At 44.5% G+C, this 22,418-nt stretch overlaps 1 protein-coding gene across 1 annotated transcript in view; it reads left to right on the top strand.

The window, feature by feature from the left end:
• Positions 1-21,729, top strand: part of CLRN1 (clarin 1) — a 37,319-nt gene extending 15,590 nt beyond the window's left edge. The window contains exons 2-3 of the mRNA XM_004755547.1: positions 8,365-8,544; positions 21,464-21,729. Coding sequence (XP_004755604.1) covers positions 8,365-8,544; positions 21,464-21,729 — 446 coding nt within the window. The remainder of the gene's footprint in view (positions 1-8,364; positions 8,545-21,463) is intronic.
• The last annotated feature ends 689 nt before the right edge of the window (positions 21,730-22,418 follow it).

Raw genomic sequence — 22,418 nt, 5'->3', positions numbered from 1 at the left:
ATATTAAAAAAAAAAAAAAAGATGCCTCTGGCTGCTGGGCTGAGAGTAGACTGTAAGAAGTAGGGGTGAGGGGCGCCTGGGTGGCTCAGTGGGTTAAAGCCTCTGCCTTCGTCTCAGGTCATGATCCCAGGGTTCTGGGATTGAGCCCCGCATCGGGCTCTCTGCTTCTCAGGGAGCCTGCTTCCTCCTCTTTCTCTGCCTGCCTCTCCATCTGCTTGCGATCTCTGTCTGTCAAATAAATAAAATCTAAAAAAAAAAAAAAGAAGTGGGGGTGAAAGCCGAGAGACCAGCCAGGACGCCCTTGCTGTCATGTGAGTGACAGATGACGATGGCTCAGACTGCGATGGAACAGTGGAGATGGAGAAGTGTTTGGATTCTGAAGGTTGTGCCAACAGGTTTTCCTGATGGATTCAACAGGAAACGAGAGAGTAAGAATCAAGGATGGTGCCGAGGAAGAATGGAGCTGCCAGCAACTGAGGCAAAGAAGGCTGAAGGCAGCAAGTGTGAGGAAGGGAAGACTGTGGGTGCTGTTTGGGACACAATGAGATGCCTATTGAATACCCCAGTCAAGATGTTCGGGAGGAAGTTGAGGGCTTACAAGCGTGGGACTGAAGGCGAAATCCAGGCTGGAGATACTGCTTTGTTAAGTGTTTCTAGTAAAAGCCATGCTGCCGGATAGGACCCAAAGAAGTGAGTGAAGAGCGAGAGGAGGTACAAGAACGGAGTCATGTCCTAGAGAATGCCAAAGGGGAGGATGAACCCACAAAGCAGACCAAGATAGCAGCCAGTGAGGTAGCAGAAGCCGGAGACTGTTGTGTGGGGGGACCCGGGGAAGGAAGCATTTCCAGGGAAGAGGCAGTGAGGCATTGTGCCAAATGGAGGAGCCCAGGTAAGATGGGGACAAAGACCGACTGCTGGGTTTGGCAGCCTGAAGTTCTTCGGTGCCTTGGGAAAGGTAGTTATCGGAGCAAGTGGTTCAAGAAAATGGGGAGAGGGAGGAGACACTGAGAATACAGCCAACTCCTAGAGGGGTTTTGCTCTAAGGGAAAATGGAAAAAAAAGAAGTAATAGCGGGAGCGCTTAAGTGAGATTTACTTTTTTAAAGATTTTATGTATCTATTTATATTTAGAGACAGAGCCCTGGTGAGCTGGAGGAGGAACAGAGGGATAGGGACAAACAGACTTTGTGCTGAGCAGAGAGCCGGAGGGAGGGCTTGATCTCATCACTCTGAGATCGTGACATGAGCCAAAATCAAGAATTGGAGGTTTAACCCACTGAGCCACCCAGGTGCCCTGATATTTCTTTTTAAGATGAGAAAATGACAGCATGCTATTTGTGTGCTGATGAGACTGATGCAAAGAAAGGGGGGAATGGACGTGGCAGAGAGAACCCCTCAGCAGTGTCTCTGAGGAGATGAGAAGGGACATCCATGAACAGCAGTGGAGCTGGCCACTGAAGGGGCACAGCACAGAGAATTTTACTGAGCACCTACACTGTGCTAAGTACTCCGGTATGCTGAGGTCATGGAGTCCTCACACATTTGAGAGAAAGGTAGAATTCCCTTTTCAGATAAGGAAATGCAGGTTTAGGGAGTTCACCAACTTAGAAAAGGAGCTGAAGTGTGAATCTCCTCTGATCTCAAAAGCCTGGCCCCTTCCCAGGCTTCCCCAAGGAGCACCTTCCTTCTACAGAGAGAAACAGGGACCCTTTGACTGGCTCCAGGTCACACGGTGGACTAGAACCCAGCGCCGGGCTCTTGGCCCCATACTCCCTTTCTTCTCTCTTACGGAGCCCGTCCTCCTTCATGCCAAATGGTCACCTGGGCTGAGGCTCTTGTTCATGTCCAGAAGGGCCTCCTCAGTTCAGACCTTAGCCTCCCCCTCTTTTATGGCTTTAGTCAGATTTATAGAGGTATAATTACATGCAATAAAATTCACCTTTTTTTTTTGAGTGTACAGTCTAATTTGTATTTTGACTAATACATAAGGGCATGTAAATACCACCACAGTCAAGATATAGAACACTTCCATCACCCTCAAAATTTCCCCTGTGCCCCTTTTGTGATCCATCTCCTCCCTCACTGTCAACATGGGACAAAAACTGATTTTTCTGTCATTTTGTCCTTTCCAGAATGCCATATGTACAGAATCCTACAACATGCAACCTTTTGAGTGTAGTTCATTTCAGTTAGCATAATGTGTTTCAGATCCATTCAAGTTATTGTATGTACCAATGCTCTGTTCCTTTTGATTACTGAAAAGTATGTTATCTTATGGATGGGCCAAAGCTTGTTTATACATTCACCAGTTGATGGATATTTAAGATGTCTCTAATTTTTGGCAAATACGAATAAAGCCACTGTAAACATTTGTGGACATATGTTTTTAATTCTCCTAGGTAAATATCTAGAAATGGAGTTGCTGGGTCACATGTTAAGTCTTTTTAAAGTACTGAAAGTTAAGTTTTAAAGTTAAGTTTTTTAAAGCACTGAAACAATTGAATATCTATGTGCAAAAGTAAAAACTAACCTTGGCCATAGACAAAGAAATAACTCAAAATAGATCACAGACTGTAATGTGATCCTAAAACTAAAAAATGTCTAGAAGAAAAACGGGCAAATATTATTTGTGACCTTGCATGAGGCAAAGACTTCTTAGATTTGACATCTAAAACATGATACATAAAAGAAAAACAATTGATAAACTAGAATTCATAAAAATAAGAACTGCTTTTCAAAAGGCACTGATAAGAGAATGAACAGACAAGCCACATACTTGGAGAAAATATCTGTGAATTACTTATCTGATACAGAGCTCATATCCAGCATGCATAAAGAATTCTCAGAACTCAATAATAATAAGAAACAATCCAATAAAAAATGCACAAAGATATCAACACTCTTCACCAAAAAAGATATAGAAAGCAAATAGACTCACAAAATGATGCTCACTATCATTAGTCATTTGGAAAATGCCAAGCAAAATTAAAATGAGGTAAACTACACACCTATTTAAATGATTACAATTTTAAAAAGCTGCCAAGTGCAAGAATGCAGAAAGATTGGGACTCATACACGGTTGGTGGGAGGGTGAAATAGCACAGTCACTCTGGAAAACAATTGCCAGTTTCTTACAAAGCTACACGTGCCGGAGCTGGGGGTGGGGTGAGGGGGCAGGTGGATGGCAAAGGGGAAACCAGAAGTTTCTGGAACAGTGAAATTGTTCTATTTATTGATTGAGGTGGTGATTGCATAACTGAGTGTCAGAATTCACAGAAATAGCCACTAAAAAGGAAGAGTTTTTTTCTTAATGCGTTTATTTTACTTTAATCTTAAAAATGGGAGGAGGAAGAGGAGTGAAAGGCAAAGGCAGCAATCCCTTTGCTGTGTGATCAGGCAATTTAACTTCTCTGGGCTTCTGGGCTTCTTTTTTTAATCTATACATTGACGATAAAATAGTCCCTTCTTTATATTGTCATAAGAATTAAAAAATTCAAATCTCTCCTTTATGTTTCAATTTATGTTGTAAAAATATAAAGACTTTAGTTTCTCATTTATGTAATATAGGTAAAGACCTGGAACTTAGCAAATACTATATAATTTTTGGCTGTTATTTTCAGTCCTATTATTATTTCTCAGGTATTGCTCTTTGAGGAAGTTTGGTGATGAAAGAGCAGAGAAAAGAAAGGCACCCGGGCTAGGGTGGTCTGAGGACGGGGAGAGCGAGATAATATGGACTCATGCACAGAGTGGACGAAATCCGTGAGAAGAGAACGAAAGACAAGAAATCATTCCGAACGCACTGGACCAATCCTGTCCTACGAATATGGCATCGGCAGGCAGCTGATGTCCCCTTCACCTGTCAACAGCTAATTAAGTAATTTCTGGAGGCCAGAAGTGACTTGCTGGATTTAATGACAGCCCTGCCACAGCTCAAAATGTTCAAATCCTTTCCCTGTGTTATAATCCCACACCTAAAAGAACAGAAAGACCAAACCAACCTACATCTCGATACACCATATCCAATACGATGAAAGTGACACTTCCCTGTATTTATCTGAACGGTCTGTTCTCAGCTTCAGCCAAGCAAAAGTCATAGGAACGTTGGTTGGAAAATGGAAGGGTTGTTACCAGAGTTCTGTCTGGTCATGACAGACTCAGAGCATTTTCACCAAAAACAGAAACCCCGAGAAAGTGTAAGTAACTGTACATCTCACAAGGATTAGTGTCCTGCTGGGTCACTTTCTCAACACAGTGGAAATTGTAAGAGAATTCCTAAGAATTAGAATGCTCCATGTGACAATTTGTTTTAGCTCCTAGCTTTTCTTTCTAGGAGGCAAATCTGTGCAACTTCTTTCTGTCTTTGTTTCACTGGTCACCAGCCTTGATTTTCAGACGGGCTCCCCCTAGCTACCCTATCAGGGACACAGAGGTTGCCACTTTTAACAGGTGGGGAGATAGACCATGCGGGGTTTTTTGATAACTGCTAGTAGAAACCAAATCGACAGTTGATGGAGCTAAGAATAGCAAGTTGGATCCATGGTACATCTCAGCAGCTGGGAGCTCAGGTGGGCAGAGCATCAAGGAATAAGACTAGCTGCTTCACTCTGTGCCCCCAGAACCCCGGGGGGTGGGGGAGGGGACAGCAGAGGCTTACCACCCTAGAGTATGAACATCCACATTGCCACTCCGCCATTCCTCCCAGCTAATTAAGTAATTAATTAAGTAAGCTGAGGAATTTCCTTATTTTACCTCTCAACCTACCCATCCACATCATTTCTAATTGATAAGGACTTTAAAAAGTGCAACCACAAAAAAGAAATAAATAAAAATCTAAAGTACAACCACAATACCATTAACATAACTGACGAAATCAGTAATAGTTATGTAATACCATCGAATACCCAGTCCATGTTCAATTTTCTCTGGTTATCTCAAAAATGACTTTCATAAAGCATCTGTTCAAATCACAAACAGTATCCATACATTGCATCTAGTATTAAGTCTCTGAAGCCTCCTTTAATCTAGAAGGCACAGGAGTTTTCAGTCTTCATTTATCCATTTAGTATTATTGTTTTTTAGGTATTTATGTATTCATTGACTAAAGATTGCTTAAGATAGAGAAAAAATAAAAAAGACAGAGAAAAAATAAAAATAGAGAAAGATACAGATAGAGATAAAGATAGAGAAAAATAAGATAGAGCTAGAGATAAAATCTCTATAGAGAAAAAAAAAAGATAGAGATAGAGAAAAAATAAAAACCTAAAGGTACATAATGAAATACCTTCAGTCTCCTTCTCCAGAAGCACTGTTAGAAGTTTTGTGTGTAGCCTTCTAGAAATGTCTGCCTGGATAAGCATGCCTGTCCCTGAGGCTGCTCTAGCATGCTGGTTTAGAGAATGGACAGGAGTTCAAATCTCCGCCACTTATTAAGTACAAATCTTGGGTGTGTGAGCCCCAGTTTTTCCTGTTAGTAGGTGAGTTGTTGAGAGAATAAAATCAGGTGAGTACTTAATTATTTGTTATTACATACATTCCCCTTCGGCTTGTCCCTGAATGCATATTTCTATTTGTTTGGGTGTTTGTTTTCTTTTCCACCTAACATATTTTGATGATCATTCCATACCTGTTCTTATAGATTCATGTCATTGTTTGGAACATTTTCTTCCCTTGGCTTCTTTGCTATCCCATCCATGGACTTGTTCCTAACTCACAAGCTCTCTTTCTCAGGCTTCTGGGCTGGTTTCTCTTCTCTCCTGTGCAAGTCAGTGTGGCGGAGCCTCAGGGTCCTTCTCTCCTCTAGTTACAGTTTCTCCACAGGTGATAGCCATTCCTCTGGCTTTACATACCAGGATGAGGTCACGGAGGCCCTTAGGTCGTGAAATTTAAGGAGACATTTACTCCTGGGCTTGTGCTAGAGGGGATTGACCCCAGAGAGTGATTGGTCCCTTTAAATTTCATGCCCTAGGCACCTTGCTTGCCTCACCCTGGTACCACTTCCCTAAAGACCTCCACCTTCTCCCTGGCCTCTGGATACATAAATCCTATTTGGAAACTCTATTTGCATATCTTAGGTGCAACTTAAACTAAAATATCTAAAACAGGGGCACCTGGGTGGCTCAGTTGGTTAAGCAACTGCCTTCGGCTCAGGTCACGATCCCAGAGGCCTAGGATTGAGTCTCGCACAGGGCTCCCTGCTCAAAGGGGAGTGTGCTTCCCCCTCTGACCTCTCCCCTCATGCTCTCTCTCTCACATTCTCTTTCTCCCAAATAAGTAAATAAAAAAAAATTTTTTTTAATCTTAAAAAAAGAAATCTGAAACAGAACCTCACTTCCCACTCCCATGCCCAGACTCACACCTTCCACTTGTCTGTGTCAGTATAACACCACCACTTATTTGGTTGTTTATCTTTGATTCCCTTCTTTCAACAGGTCCTATCTTCTATCTCCAAGATAGATTCCAAATCTGATAACTGCCCACCACCTCTACTGCTGCACCTTAGGTCCACCCCCGTCTCTTGCCACTGTGAATACCCCGTTCCTCTGGGTCTCCCTGGGTTCCTCTGGGTCTCCCTGCTTCCACAGCTGCCCTCCTCCCTGCCCCGCACCCCCTTTATTCCTGCTAATCAGTGGCCAGAGTGATCTTTTCACATCACGAAAGAGACTGTGTCCCTCTTACTTGAAACTCCCGTGCAGCTTCCCAGTGAATTTAGAATGAAAAGCCAACTCCTTACAGAGGTCAGCTGACCAGGACCCAGTGGGTGCAGCAGTCTGATTCCAGTCTCCCAATGGCACTTCCCTTCCTCTCACTCACCAGCCTCATCCGAGTGCTGCTGCCGCAGCGGGGGTTCCTTTCCGCAGGAATGCTCTTCCCCAGGTATTTGGGTATTTATACAGCGGCTTCCTTCCTGGCATTCAGGTACCAGCTCAGGTGTTAACTGCTGACCACCCTTATCCACTCACTCAATCACTCAAAATTCCATTGCCCTGTTTCATTTCTGCATAGCGGCAGCATTTTGTGACAGTGTCAGTGTTACCATTGCATTATAACCCCCCAAAGGTCAGGGGCTTGAAAGAAAAAGGTCTACATTCACCTGCCTAGGTCTTGTTTGGGCTGCAGTTAAATAGCAGCTGGGGTTGAAGTCGCCCAGAGGCTTTCCCGGGCTGGACGTCCAAGACTTCCCTGCCATGTCTGCTGCTACTCTGGGCAGCCTTTCTCTCCAGCAGAGTAACTTGGACTTCCTGAATGACCGCTCAAGCCATCAAGAGAAAAGACGTAGGAACCGCTGATCTTCTCAGAGGCTAGCCTGGGACTGGCATGCTGTAGTTCTAGGGCCATATTCAGTTGGACAAAACAGTCACAAATCAGCCCAGGTTCAAGGGGACTGAGGAATAAATTCCTCTAAAGGGGAAGCGCCATGTATGTAGAAGGAAATAATTGATGGTGGCCATCTTTGTAGATAAGCTATGAAATTTGCCTGTTTAATTCTTGTCTGTTTACTCCCATTAGGTTATAATCTCCACGAGACAACAGGGACCTTGTCTGTCTTGTTTTATGGCTCTATTTCCAGCACCTAGAACAATGCCTGGCACATACTAGGTGCTCAGTAAATAAGTTAAGAAGCACTTGATAAATGTTTGGGAAACGAAACTTCCCCGGATTGGTCTTGCCAGATTTATTGATGCTAAGAATACTGATGCCTCACCAGTAAGAGAGACCCTACATTTATAAAGTATTTCATTTCCTCTGCAAACAAGAAAAACTTGTCCTGAACACAAAATCTAGAAATAGATTTGGCATGTTTTCTAAATGGAAAATATTTCTTGTATCACCAGAAATTATTTTCCCACAGCTTGTGTGACATCAAAATATTGAAGTTCACTGAAAATACCTCATTTTTTCATCTTGGTGTGGACTAGAAACAATTTTTTTCTTTTTTGGAGCAAAGGAAACAGAAATGCTTCCTGATGTTAAAACTCCCCCAGATATCCTCAAACTGAAAATGTCACTTCAAGACAGATTAAAAAAAAAAAAAAGCTACTGTGAAATGTTATTAAAAGTTTGGTCATCAATATGTACAGTTTTTGGTTATAAAGACACCACTTGTTTAGTTAAGTAATTACATATGACCCAGGGCAGAAAAAATTCCCCCAAATCTCCTCCTTGTTGGTCTTTACTGGTGAGTTCTATAAAATAATCCTGTGTTTAAACCTTTTTCTAAATTCCTTGTAAATTAATAAGTGAGAATGAATTCATCTGAAGGATTTTAGTGATTTTTGAAGTTAAAAAGAAGGATTTGATTTTTGAAATTGCATTTGCAGACTACCTCTAATGAAATTTCTTCTAACCTTTGTTTTATCTTTAGTTTTCCCAGATTTGATCCAAGCCATCCCCGTGAGCATCCACGTCAATGTCATCCTCTTCTCCACGATCCTGGTCGTTCTGACCATGGTGGGAACAGCCTTCTTCATGTACAATGCTTTTGGCAAGCCCTTTGAAACCCTGCATGGTCCACTAGGGTTGTATCTTTTGAGCTTCATTTCAGGTGAGTACAAAATTCTTTTTTATTTTTTTTAAGATTTAATTTATTTATTTGACAGAGAGAGATCACAGGTAGGCAGAGAGGGAGGCAGAGAGAGAGGGGGAAGCAGGCTTCCTGCCGAGCATAGAGCTCGATGTGGGGCTCGATCCCAGGACCCTGAGATCATGACCTGAGCTGAAGGCAGAGGCTTAACCCACTGAATCACCCAGGTGCCCCTGAGTACAAAATTCCACTTCTGCTTCAAAGCACTTCTACTCTGACACACAGAAAAATGTGCCTTCCAAGGTGTCAAAAGACAGGTCTACCTAAATGTGAAGTGACTGTACATAGACGCAGATGTCCATTGTAGCATTGTATCTGATCGCCAAAATGAAGAGAAACATGATTATCCAACAATAGGGAATTCTAGATCTGCATCATGATATTTTATATGCATAAATGTTGGCATTAAATTGTATCTTTGAAGATGTCATCAAAAGGATGCATGCTTGTATCAAAAAATTAAGTGACTAAAACAGTGTATATGATTTTATCAATATAAATAAAATCATAAGATTTTATGAACTGAATTTGATTATGTGTAAGTAGAGACAGTGTATATAAATATTTGGATTGTACATATCCTCTTTCTAGCCTCCATATAGATACGCACACACAAACACACACACAGAGTCCCATTCTGTTCATAGTAATTACCACCGAGTAGTGAAATTATAGGTGATTTTCACTTTTTCTTATGCTTTTTAGTATTTCCGAATGTTCAGTAACATGCATTTATTTATTTATAATCAGGAAAATAAGTAAAAGTCACCCACAAAAAGTAAAGACCAGTGTTCCGCCCACATGAGTTGTCCTATTCAGGCCCACAGGTATTTTGTGTAGCCTAATGATAGGTGTAGCTGAGAAAAAATAAACTCTGAGCTCAGAAACCAGTTCATCAGTAAACAAATCCCACTCAAAAACTAAGGCTGATGGAAAAGAATAGAAACCCCGGATATTGCCACAGGGTGCTTAGGATATATTTACCAGGAGAAGAGAAACACGAGAAAATCAAGACTATACCCGTAACTTGCATGTAGCCATTCTTCTATCGGAGGTCTCTAATTTCATCCCATTTTAAACTTGCAAAAAGACTTAGTACTTTGTCATATTCCCAGGAAGCATCTGCCTTTCTCTTAAGGATTTCATGAGGAGACGAGAGAGATTACAAGTCACACCAGCAAACAGCAGATTGAAAAGTCCTATCAGTCTGTTTCCTTCTCCTCTGACATTGCATTTTGGCTGCCCCCGGGTGCCAGGCCCTGCTGTGTCTGGCCCCTGCTCCCTTCGCCTAGCACAGATCAATGCCAGCCACAAGCTTGCATGTCTCCCTCTCCAGAAAACAGAGTCCTGGGTCAACAGGGGCTCCCTCAGCTCACAGGGCAGTCCGGCCTTCATCCATTCGGACTTGGGCACACTTCTTGGCTTCTTTCCTTATCCACTTCTTGCCCATCTAGTAATTCACTTCACCAAAGCGGTTCTCTCTCGAGTGGGGTTTCTGCTACCATTCTCCCTCACGTCTCTCACCAGCGGATAGCACAGTTTTCAATCATGCAGAAACGGGGACCCCAGGAGGGCAGACTAAGTCTTTTTCTTCTGTGTATCTCCAGCGAGAGCATCCACCATGAGGCTCTATGTGCAGTAAACAATTCAGTATATGTTGGCGGATCTGAAAAAGCAAACCCAGAAGGAGATGTCGGGTGGGCACTTAGTACAGGTTAGAGAAGTCAGAATTTCAATGGGCTGCGGGGAGCAGAGCCGGCCCACAGGGCTGGCAGGACAGGAGCTGGGGCGGGGTGGATGAACTCTGTAAAGGAAGGCTGAGGGTTTCGGAATTAGGGCAGAGGAGCAAGAGCACCGGTACAGGGGGCGGACAGACAGACCAAGAGAGTGATTCAGTACCGTGGATGGGTCCAGGTGAGAAGCGGATGCTGGCATTACCTCCTGCTCCCTCAACATACCAAACCAAACCGGTAGATCTGGGGGGGCGTGCTATTTTAGTGAAGGCCATTAAATCAATCAGAGGCCAGCCAGAAAACAGGGAATATGCACGATTTTGATCACGGGAATACAATGATCAGCAGTAGTTCTCAAAGTGGGGTTCCCCAGACTGGCAGCATTTGCCGCACCTGGAAACTTGATAGAAAAGCAAATTCTCCGGTCCCTCCCCAGACCTGCTACTGGCATCAAACACTTGGGGTGGGGGGGAGCAATGCGTTCAACAAGTCTTTAGGTGATTCCGAAGCAAGCTCAGGTGAGAGAACCAGGGCTGTCAGGAACTGATGAAACAGGTGTTAGACGACTGGCGACACGGAATGGAGACCCTAAGGTAACTCGGAGACTGTCATCTCAGAAAGCAGCTGCCGTTCCCAGGGTTTATGGAACTCAGGGAAGAGTTTGGAGTTACCAGAACTTAGCTGCTTGAGAGAGGCTGGGGCGCTGGGTGTCAGACCTTTGAGGAGATGACGCCGTCGAGTGATACCAGCGGTGGCTCTGGGGGAGTAGGGTTTGGAAAGCCTCCCTGCCCCCCACACCACCAGTGCTGTATCCTGCTTCCCCCACATCCCCCACTGCCTCCCCAGTGCTGTACTGACAGAACAGAACGGGAAGCAGCTGACAAGGCAGAACCAGAGTCAGGGCAGTCTTGACCCAGCATCACAAAGCAGAGGGAAAAAAAGCGCGGTTCTAAGGCGAAATACAACAGCTTATTAACTGGCACAACCATCTCGCACTCCAGCTTCTGAATGAAATTCAGAAGAGCAGCCCATTTGGAAGACAAATTATTTGACAGTTCTAACGGACGACCAAACTAACGGTATTTGAAAGGCAAGATGACTCAGAGAATGCAGAATCTAATCCAAGTCCCAGATCTTATCTCGGCCCTTGGCCAAATCTAATGCAACGAAAACCTGAGCACGGAAATATATGCGGGAACACACAGACCCTGTGCTTACATTATATCTTATTTATCTTTGAACTTGTTGCAAAAGCAGGTCCTCAATAAAGGTTTGTGGATGAGGGAAAGAAGAGAAGAGGAGTAAGGAAAAGAAGGAGCTAGCTCTAGATCTGTCTTGCAGAAGAAAAAAGCCTACTGTTTGCACCCTATCTGCTTTTTCACGACCAAATCCTTATTTTCTAAGCGCCAAAAATCCCAGTAACTTTTTAAGAACTGTGCAGGACAGCAAAGCATGTTTGCTTTGGGTCAAAAAGACTGATGGTTGGTGACCTTTGGGGTAAGCAGATCACTCTTGAATCACAGACTACCTCCTCTGGTTTGGTCCACATACAATAACCAGAAGCTCCTGGCATTTTGGAAATGTTTATCTCAAGTTGTAACATTCTTGGAGATCCCAGCTCTATATCCTAACTGTGGACGGATGGGGACTTACAGCCTCATGCCAAACCCTGTAACTCTGAGCCAACAGATTTACGCCCAAAGAAAGGAGAGCCTGTATGAGGAAGTCCTTTTGTTCCCACATGAGTCACACTCCACTGGAGACCCCTTTACAGGCCCACAGTGGGGGAAGTGGGGAGGGGCAGCTCTCTTCCACCAAGTGTCCTCCACCGTTTTGCTGCCCAGGTGGCCTTCCTCACAATCCGCAGGGAAAACCCCTTCTACCTTAGACCTCTATTCTCTTCTTCTCTCACGCACCCCTGGGTTCCCCAAGATTCCCCCTTTCTTTGTGCTGATATCATTCGGGTCTACTGCCCACTCCCTTGGTGATGGGGACCTAAGGTTTGACATCCTGAGGCAAGAAGATGGGGGGAAGGAAAGGGAAGGTGTCTTCCTTCCACAAGCCTTGAGTAACAGTGCTCTGAGCATCCTTTTCTGTGTTCCCCTGTGCATGCCAGATCCCGGAGACAAAGAGGGAAAAGGAATACACCTGCGGATAAGGCCACCATAGGTTTCATTCGCCACAGCTGGCTCGAGCTATGGCCTGATAATCTGTTACCCTCCTGGACCAGATGTTGGGGCCACTTCTCACAGCTTCCAAATTCGGTCCATCACATTCCTCAGCCTTCTTTGTGCTGCATTTCTGTCCGCTGTCATTGTTCACGAGACACACGCAACCCAATCCATTTGCTCTTTCTCATCTTGTCGATTATTAACTAGATTTGAGAAATCTTTCCCCAAGTTAGGATTTCAGTAATACCGTTATGGTCCCCCTTACTTCATTTTGGGCAGTGATTCTCTTTCTGGACTATACATTAGAATCCTTTGAAAAACTTGCTAAAAATGCTGACACCAGGCCCCGTGCTACGTTAATTAAATTGGAGTCTCTGGGGGTGGAGTCTGGGTACAGGTGTTCTTTTTTTTTTTTTTTTTTTTTAAGATTTTACTTATTTATTTACTTATTTGACTGGTGGTGGGAGAGCAGGAACAAAAGCAGGAGGAGTAGGAGAGGGAAAGCAGTCTTCCCACTGAGCAGGGAGCCCAGTGTGGGACTAAATCCCAGGGCCCTGGCATCATGACCTAAGCCGAAGGCAGACGCTTAACCATCTGAGCCACCCAGGTGAACCTACAGGTGTTTTTGTAAGCTCTCTTGGCAATTCTAATGCGTGACAGTGTTGAGAACCGCTGATTGAGATGCATACATTTCCCTTATTCAACAAACCCTGAGTGACAGCCCGCTATGTGCCCACCATGATCATAGGCACCAGTGCTAAATGCTATTACCCATCAGGCACACAGTCCTGCCTTCATGGAATAAGTCTGGTGGGAGAAGCAAACAAAAGCATACCTAAAAAAAAAAAAAATACCTAAGTAATTAATGTAGACAATCATTCCAATAAGGGTGATAAACGTTAGAATAGAGAATGAAGGGAAAGGGGAGATGGGGGCTTTGATGCAGTGGTCACCAAGTAGTTCCAAGGATACAAAGGAGCTGAGGACTCCCAGAGACTTACCCAAGGAGAGGAGAAAGCACAAGTGAACAGTCTAGGGAAAGAGGTCAGCTTGCCATAGGAACTGAAAGAAAGCCCATGTGCCTGGAGTAGGTAATGAGGGAGAAATGGCCAAGAAAAAAAAAATCATTTGCAAGACCTGTTGATGCCAGTTAATGTCAGACTCAGACCTCAAAAGCCATGGTAAATCTTTTAGAATTGATTCTAATTGCACTGAGAAGCTTGTGAAAGATTTTAAGAAGACGTCGGAGAGCTGATTTACCTTTTAAGAAATGTCTGGCGAAAGACTAGGCTATTGCCTTGGACATGGAGAGAGATGAATGGATTCTAAAAACATTTTGAGAGTAAATCCAAAACGTTTTGCAGGTGGCTTAAGCAAGTAGACAGTGGTGGCATTAACTAAGATGAATAAGACAAGGGGAGGAACAGACTTGGAGTTTGGGGCAAGGAAGAGCTGGGAGGAGGAGCCTGGCACTGAAAATCAATGTTCTATTTGTGGTATGTCAAGTTTAAGATCCTAAGAAGTATCCGAGTAGAGATGGCGAGTAGCCAGTGGGATATATGAGTCTGGAGCTCGGAGAAGAGGTCTAGACAAAAGACATAAATTTAGGAGTTGTCAGGATATAGATATTATTTAAAGCAATGGAAATGGATGAGATCATCTACATGAGAGAGAATGTAGATAGAGAAAAACTGGCGTGAGACCAATCCCTAAAGAACACCGATGAGGAGGAAGGAAGAGAGGTCAGCAATGGCACTGACTAGGTGTGTCCAGAAAGGAGGAAGGAAAACCAAGAGGCCATGTTGTTCCTGAGGCTATCAGACTGGGATATTTCAAGAGTATGGCTGAATGGTGAGCTTTTTGAAAGCATAAAAGGGAGAGGTAATGAGAAGGGAAAGCAGAATGGGTCAAACAGGGGTAAAACACTTCCCCCAAGGTTTATAATACAACAGGAGAGAGAGAGATGTACACAAATTAAGAAGGTAGAGAAAGAGAGGGCCCTGGAGAAGAAGCAGCTGAGCACAGAAGATCCTTCGTTTCACATCAGAGCTCTGACGTATGAATATCTGCCTTTCTATATTCCATTCTATTCCATTATTTCTATATTCCATTCAGAAGTTTCCCAATTGATGGCGAGGTCCCAGATCTGCCAGGAAAAGGGAGCAGGCTAGGTAGAGGACTTGCCATGGATCAATCATAGAACATCCTAGATAGTTCAGTAAATACTCTCTGAAAATGATATGAAGGGTATTGACTCGGGCCTTTTAGAGGTGATAAAAACCTCCCAAATGCTGACTTAATGCAAATTGTATTTACTGTGTCTTCCCTTAAATAGAGCATCATGTTATGAGTTATACCAAGCAAGGTGAACAAATACAACGACTGCTTTCCTTTAAAAGGGGGGCTTTTCTGGGTCACCTGGGTGGTGCAGTCAGTTAAGCATCTGCTCTTGATTTGGGTTCAGTTCATGATCTCAGGGTCACGAGATCGAGCCGTCTGTTAGGCTCCACGCTCAGCGCGAAGTCTGCCTAAGATTCTCTCTTCATCTCCCTCTGCTCTTTCCCCTGCTCTTTCTCTCTCTCTCCAATAAATAAATAAATCTTTAAAAAATAAATAAATAAAAGGGGAATGTTCCTAATATGGGCCTAATTCTTATTATTCTAGCTGTGGCATAGAACATAAATAAACACAGTCACACATGAAACACATGGGAAAATAACGAGCAGGACAGAAATAGAAGAAGGCTTGCATTATATATCAGCCTTAGTACTCCTGGTATCCCAGCCCTTGTACTAGGTCTAGGGCATATTATTCTGCAACCGGTGGTCACTGGCTACCTGGTCTTGACTTCCATCCTTACCAAGGAGCACCTACCCAAAGTCCAAGAAGCAGATACAGGGATGTCCAGGTATCGGAGCCACTGGACCTGAGGAAGGACAGGATTGGTGGTAGGAGAAGTCAGCAATAAAAACATACTGCTAGTATCTCAGCATAGACTTTAGAAAGGCGGCCACAGAAGGAGAGAAGTACTACTAGCCGGCCTGTGATGGCAAAGGACCAGGGCTCCTGTACGGAGGTGCAGGGGGCAGCAGGATAACAAGAGGACGGTGCTCCAGGTTACTCATGTTGAGGGAGCCAGAAAAGAACCATCCAACTCCACATCCAACATGTGCCCCGTATCGGGCCATGACCCGGGGAGGGGAGATGCTCAATCTTGTTCCATCACAATAGCAAACAGGCTCCTATCCTATTCAGAACATGCACACGTGTCTTCCTTTCTGTTTGATCTAGAACGAAAGCCAAGACTTCCAAACTCCCCCTGTTGGTTCCCCCAACTCCCCTCTGCCCACCACAGCCCCACACACGACTCACCTCTTAACTCCTCTCTGCCCGGCTCCCTGCCTCTCTCGAGTCGGCCCAGACCCCCTGGGGCCTCTGCACAGGCTGTTCCCTCACCCCAAAAGGCTATTCCCCTCAGTTAGCTACTTTCTCAGTCCCTGACTTCGTTTAAGAGGCTTAAAATATCACCCTGTCCCTGAGGCCTCCCCTGCCCACCCCCTTATTCTCCTTGAAGCAAATCATGCTCTCATAAGCAAGCACTAGAGGGCCCTTGCTGGCCTTGTTGTGTGTTGCCACTTTTCCACTGTCCTCACCACTAGCAGTGCCCCGAGGACAGGGATTTTTGGGGGGCATCCGGGGCTCTACCCCAGTGCCTTCAGCGATGCACTAGGCATGAAATAACTATTTGTTTGATAAACGACTAAAGCAGAATCAGCTCTGTGCCTTTCCTGGCAACAAAAGGTAGTCTTTTCTGAAAGGCAATTCAGGTTCGAGAAAGACTGCTGATTTTAGGTCATTTCTTCTCCACACCAATCCCACTCTCACCAGTGTGACATTTGTAAAACGTGAGTCGGAGGTGGGCTCTTTCACTCCCCAGGAGAACACAAAGAGAGGACCCGGCTCTTCGGAAACGTGTGACCAGATTGCTCCCCATGACGACCTCAAAATCTACTCTTAGGTATTTGCTTGCTTTCCTTGTCCCTCTGCCCCTCTTCTAGATGGCAGCCACTGGTCTCCATACCACTGGCAGCCAGAACTCCTTTTATTTGTGGAAGAAATTATTGCTGGAGACCTCACCTTTGCTGGCTGGCTCTCTACCGAGATTGCATGATTTCACAGAAAATTAGCACCTACACCTGCAAAGCTGTGGCTTTCCCGCCCCCATTTATCATCTTTCAAGACTCCTTAAAGAAGGAAATTATCAATTTATCATTCTGTGGAGGAAATGGAATGCCTCTAATATTTGTCATCTATAAGAGAGTTTAAAGATGACGTGCTAGCTTTCTGGAAAGGTTGGCCATTACTTTAAATGGAACTGAAATTCTAATTTATTATTTCCCAAAATACAATCTTGGTGATAATAGGAGAATGTATGAAAGCTCTTTTTTTTTTTTTAACCCTGAGCACATATTGTCACTGAAACCCCAGGTCCCCTGGTCCCCCACAGATCCTGGCAGGACGTTCCGACCCCTAAAGGCATAGTCAGCTTCAGGGTCAGCCATGGATGAAGAGGCAGCTTTCCCGTTAACTGTGCCCTTTGCTCTGTATATCGCAAGGGCTGGAGGAGAGAGGCATCCAATTCTGCAGTCCCCGACAGCTGCCAGAGGACGGTCATGAGTGTGCAGTGTCTAGCACATTACAAATGTTTGTTAATTGACTGGTAATTCATTGTGTGACAGCCGTTTAACTCAGCTATCCTTTTCAGTCAGGGATTAACTCAGTAATCAGTCATTAAAGGGGGAAAAATATTACAGTTCCAGCCAGATGGCAGGGCAATCAAACACATAAAGGAAAATGGCTGGTCTTTCAGTGAGAGGCAAGGCAGCAAAACCTGGGTCCTGTGCCTGGTTATGTTCCAAATTCTAGCTGGAGCAAGTTTTGGCAGGCTTTCCTACATCTCGTGTGCTCTAACCTTTCTGATAAGCAGGAGTGATGTTGGTCAGACGAACGAGGGAGGCATCTGTCCCAGTGACCCCCGCTGAGTTTGGACTCCTCAGATGCCTGGATAACCGGGAGAAGGAAGCAGGAAGCATGCAGACCTTAACCGAACGTTTGAGAGGCCTTGAGCAAAAGTGTTAATGACAGCCCACCTACCCCATGTCCAAACATTTTAAAGTTCTAAGCAAATAAACTATTCAGTGAGACATGTTTTATCCTCCTGCTTTGACAAATATCTCTCCATAAGGGCCTGGAAGGCCAGATTCACATTTAGAATTTTGGACCTCAATGTAGTGATGGAGGACAACGGGCCGCTGTCTGTCCACCTCCCTCCCCTTGCTTGGTTCCACTGCACTACCCTGTAATGGGCCTCAGGATACCCTGAGTATCCAAACAAGGCCCTCGGAATAGCTGTTCCTTGGGCATCCTCAGGCCTCGGGGCTCTGCATCATCAGCCACAAAATCTGTCCAAGGAAGATGAGATGCTCATGCAGTCCTGGGAATGTGCTCAAAGCTGTTTGGGGAGGTCCCGAGGGTATGGTCTAGAACATGGGTCAAAGGCAGAAGACGGGCTCATCCCATTGACTTCAAGGATTCCTCTCCTTATGAGAAAGGATCTTTCTAGAAGAAAGAGAGCGAGTAATACCCTCCAACTGTGGGAGCCAAGGCAGGGGCCCCCTTGCTGGGAACTGAAGGGCATATTAGACAAGTGCCAAGCCCTATTTCCAGCATCACTCCCACCCCCTACACACTTCTCTCCGTGAGAAGTGTGTAGTAGCCAGGCCACAAAGAGAAGATAAACTTCATGAGTATTCTTTGGTCCATAAATTGTAGTTATCCTTGGCCCCACATGTCTTTTAGAGCCACAGACAGAGGGAAGCAAAAATACCCTGATGTCACGGTGAGTCGTTTCCCTTTGCTTCTCTTCAGAGTCACGAGGGGGGCAGAAACTCAAGCTAGGTAGCTCTGCTCCACCTTTGAAATGACAAGGGTGACCTCATGGTCCACTCCAGAATCCAGTGCAGAATCCCAGAGCATCCTCTCAACTACTGGACCATGCACTCTGTTCTGGGAGCTCGCACGCTTGGGCAATTTGCCGTGGAGAAAGGCTGTGAGTCTGAAGATACCCCACGCAACCTTTACTTTAGGAATTTGAAATACAGTCTCACTATGATACTGTCTCCTTAACAAAGTAGTACCTTTAAAATATTTAACAACTTGAAAAGGAAACTGAGCTTGAATTTTCCTTTCAAGCACTAAGGAAATACAGTGTTTCGCTTCTGTCTGAAATTCACCATCTCCTCAGACAAAGAAGGTTCTTCCGGTAAAAGCAATGGCATTTTCTCCACAATTTTCAAATAAAAGATAAAGAGAAAACAGCATTGCAGCCTTTTTGTTGGATCTAACAAGAAAGGAATAATACGGTTTTGCCAGGGGAGAACTCTGGTTTTAAGTTCAGAATACAAAAATAGGCTGACCAATTTTACAAAGGAATATTCTCGACTGCTGCTCTAAGGCTGGTGAGAAGTGAAGTTTCAAGAAAACGAGATCATTTGATTATTCAGGGGGTATATATGGTGATCAAGCTGATGGGCCAGTCCTCTGTGAAATTCTAAAATAGAAAAAATGTGATTTCTCTTTCTCTGCTCATCCCACCCCTCACCCTTTACCCTCATACGATCCATGCTCTTCCTCGACCCCAACCCAAACCTGGCCTTTGGGAAAAGAATGGAGGACATCATTTGCATTATAGCTCCTCATGTCCAGACAACTCTCCCCACATGGTCCAGCCTCCCTTCACTCAGCTGACTTTTCCTGTAGCTGCTTCCAAAGAACCTTCCATGATGCTGCCCACCCTCTCAGTAACAGCCATCTATCCCTCCCCAGCTCTTACACTCAGTGCAATGGGTTTGTAATTGTCTTACCCTGTCCGACTATACTCTCTGTTAGAGGAGAAATCATATGTGTTTTCTTTAATGTTGAAATCTCCACCACTGTCCCGGTGCTTGGTACATAACAAGTCAAATAGAATAAATGAATGAGTGAATTAATGAATGGGAACTCAAGCCACTATGTTGCTGCTCCCAGAGTGTTTGAATTAACTGTAATTGAAGAGCGAGGAGCACTTACCCCTCCTAAAGGAGTCATAAACCTAATGGGAGAGTGTTTGGAGGAACGAGGCACTGTGATGCATTCTTTTGGGTGGCCTATCTGGTATAGTCAGGTTTCTTTGGTGTGTGGTGGGGCAAGGTAAGGGATTATGGTAAGAACTTGCAAGATGAGAGGAAAACCTAAAATTCATAGGAAGAGCTACTATTAGTAAACATTTATATGTGTCAATTTTAATGACAAATGCTAATTGGGCACCTCATTTATTATCCACATTTGATACATGAGAAAATGGAGACTTGGAGATTCAAATTGTCTAATTTCACAGAATAAGAGGAAGAATCAGGGTCTGAATCCAAACTGGTTTGACCTAAGTCAGAAGGACATCTCAGCAAGTCTCATATTAAGTGAAACCCCAAGGTGCTGGCGTGGGAAGCAGGACTAGCCATGGAAGTCCCTGGCATCCTGGGCTACCCACTGTGCTCCTAATCTGGTCACCTGCTTCTGCCCCCTGTGCCATCTGCCCATCTGGGGGTCTCCCATTCTGCATTCTCAGTGGGAGAGGACCTATCAGAATTTCCAGGCAGCACTCAGTATGAAGAGCCCCTCCCTGAAGAGAGCTCACCCCAGACTTCAGCCGCACCAGTTAAGATTAGATTAAGCTACCAATGAGTGGTAAATGAGGCAGAAATAACAACAGTGGACTAAACAAAATAGGGAATTATTTTTCTTTCACATAAAAACCTAGAATTTGAAGTCCACGGTTGGTCTGATAGCTCCAGGTGTCTGGGATCCAGACTCTGCCTTTCTTGTTTTTCTATAGCATATGGCTTGCATTTCTGAGGCCACCTGCTCCAAAATACTGCTGGAGCTCCAGCCATTGCATCCATATTTCAGCTACCGGAAGGAGGAGGGGGAAAAGAAAGAGCTGATACACGCAGACTTCAAGGAAACATTCTCGCTCCTACAACCCACCTCTCCTCAAGCAAAAATGTAGCCTTTATTCAAGGCAGCCACATGCCCAGGTAAAAATCCCGAGTTCTGTTAGGAACATGGAGAACAAATACGGTTTGCCTCAATACCTTATCTATGGCTCCTTTTGCCCAGGGACTCCTGTGTGCAGCTATGGCCAGGTGGGAGCTGGTGAAGAGAGGAAGGCAAGCTGCCCTTCTGAAGGAAGCCCTAGGCTCTTTCACGACAGGGCTGTATGACTGACATTTGTTCTATGTGGCCTGTGAAGTATAGATACATTTGTTCTCTTGAAGCCACATCACGGCAGTGGCTGCTTTGTAGCCTCATTCCACCACTGTGCTCTTAAGGTCCCCAGCAATGCAGTCTTCTCATCATCAGAAAAGAACATCTCTGGGCGCCTGGGTGGCTCAGTGGGTTAAGCCGCTGCCTTCGGCTCAGGTCATGATCTCAGGGTCCTGGGATCGAGTCCCGCGTCGGGCTCTCTGCTCAGCAGGGAGCCTGCTTCCCTCTCTCTCTCTCTGCCTGCCTCTCCATCCACTTGTGATTTCTCTCTGTCAAATAAATAAATAAAATCTTTAAAAAAAAAAAAAAAAAAAAAAAAAAAAAAAAAAAAAAAAAAAAAAGAAAAGAACATCTCCCAGCCTTGGTGAGATCAGCTAGGCTCTCCCCTTCCCCCTCCCACCAAGTCTTCATGCAGAGACATAACTCGGGCCCTACCACCCACCAGTTGGAGAATCAGGCTCATGATTACCAATTTGAAATGATGCATTTTTTGCAGAAGAATGCAAATGAGGATGATGGTAAAGGCTTTCTTTAGTTTGCACACTGACCCCCTTCCCTGTCCCTTACAATCAGGAAATATTTGTGCCAACACGTTGTTTGTTCCTTCTGTTGCAGGATCCTGTGGCTGTCTTGTCATGATACTGTTTGCCTCTGAAGTGAAAATCCACCACCTCTCAGAAAAAATAGCAAATTATAAAGAGGGGACTTATGCCTACAAAACGCAAAGTGAAAAATACACCACTTCGTTCTGGGTTGTTTTCATTTGCTTTTTTGTTCACTTTTTGAATGGGCTCCTAATACGACTTGCTGGATTTCAGTTTCCTTTTGCAAAATCCAAAGGCACAGAGACAACTAATGTAGCTGCAGATCTAATGTACTGAAAGGCAAATTCTTCTGTAATCTTCCAAGTAAGGGAGGAGACTGGTTTTGGTCACTTGGAAATGGTTAATTTTGTCCATCCTTCTAGATGCACCAATTAAAGCACCCAAACCCTCCACGGCAGTGTTTACAAGTAATATACTAAGGGTACAGCCTGGAAAGGAAGGGGAGAAAAAGGAAGGTTGTTTTACCTGGCGGGAACTGGGTTCTTTTTTTTTTTTTAAGATTGTACTTATTTATTTATTTGGGAGAGAGAAAGAGAAAGCATGAGCGGCTGCTTGTAAGTGCAGGGAAGGGGGAGGAACAATGGGAGAGAGAATCTCAAACGGATTCCCTGCTGAGCGAGAAGCCCATGGGGCTGACTCTGAGGACCCTGAGATCAGGACCTGAGCCGGTACTCAACTGACTGAGCCACCCAGGTGAACTGGGTTCTTTAGGCAATTGACTAAAATGGACCATTGTTACCCTCTGCATATCAAATGCAAAATGCCTGCTCCATCGGGGAGGAATCAAAAGGCATGAGGAATATATTTTTATACAAACAAATACTATTTCTGATATATCCACACATTTGTTGCCAGAGATACCAGGAAACAGCTGGAATCACTTTCCTAAAATGACAGTGCATTAAACGAGCATTGATAAAAAGTACCAACATACTTTTTTAAAGTTTGTTCAAAGCACAATCTTA

The sequence above is a fragment of the Mustela putorius genome, unplaced genomic scaffold (assembly GCF_011764305.1).
Source record: "Mustela putorius furo isolate JIRA1106 unplaced genomic scaffold, ASM1176430v1.1 tig00003834_pilon_pilon_pilon, whole genome shotgun sequence".
Taxonomy (NCBI): Eukaryota; Metazoa; Chordata; class Mammalia; order Carnivora; family Mustelidae; genus Mustela; species Mustela putorius.
This window is presented reverse-complemented; position numbering and strand designations above follow the sequence as displayed.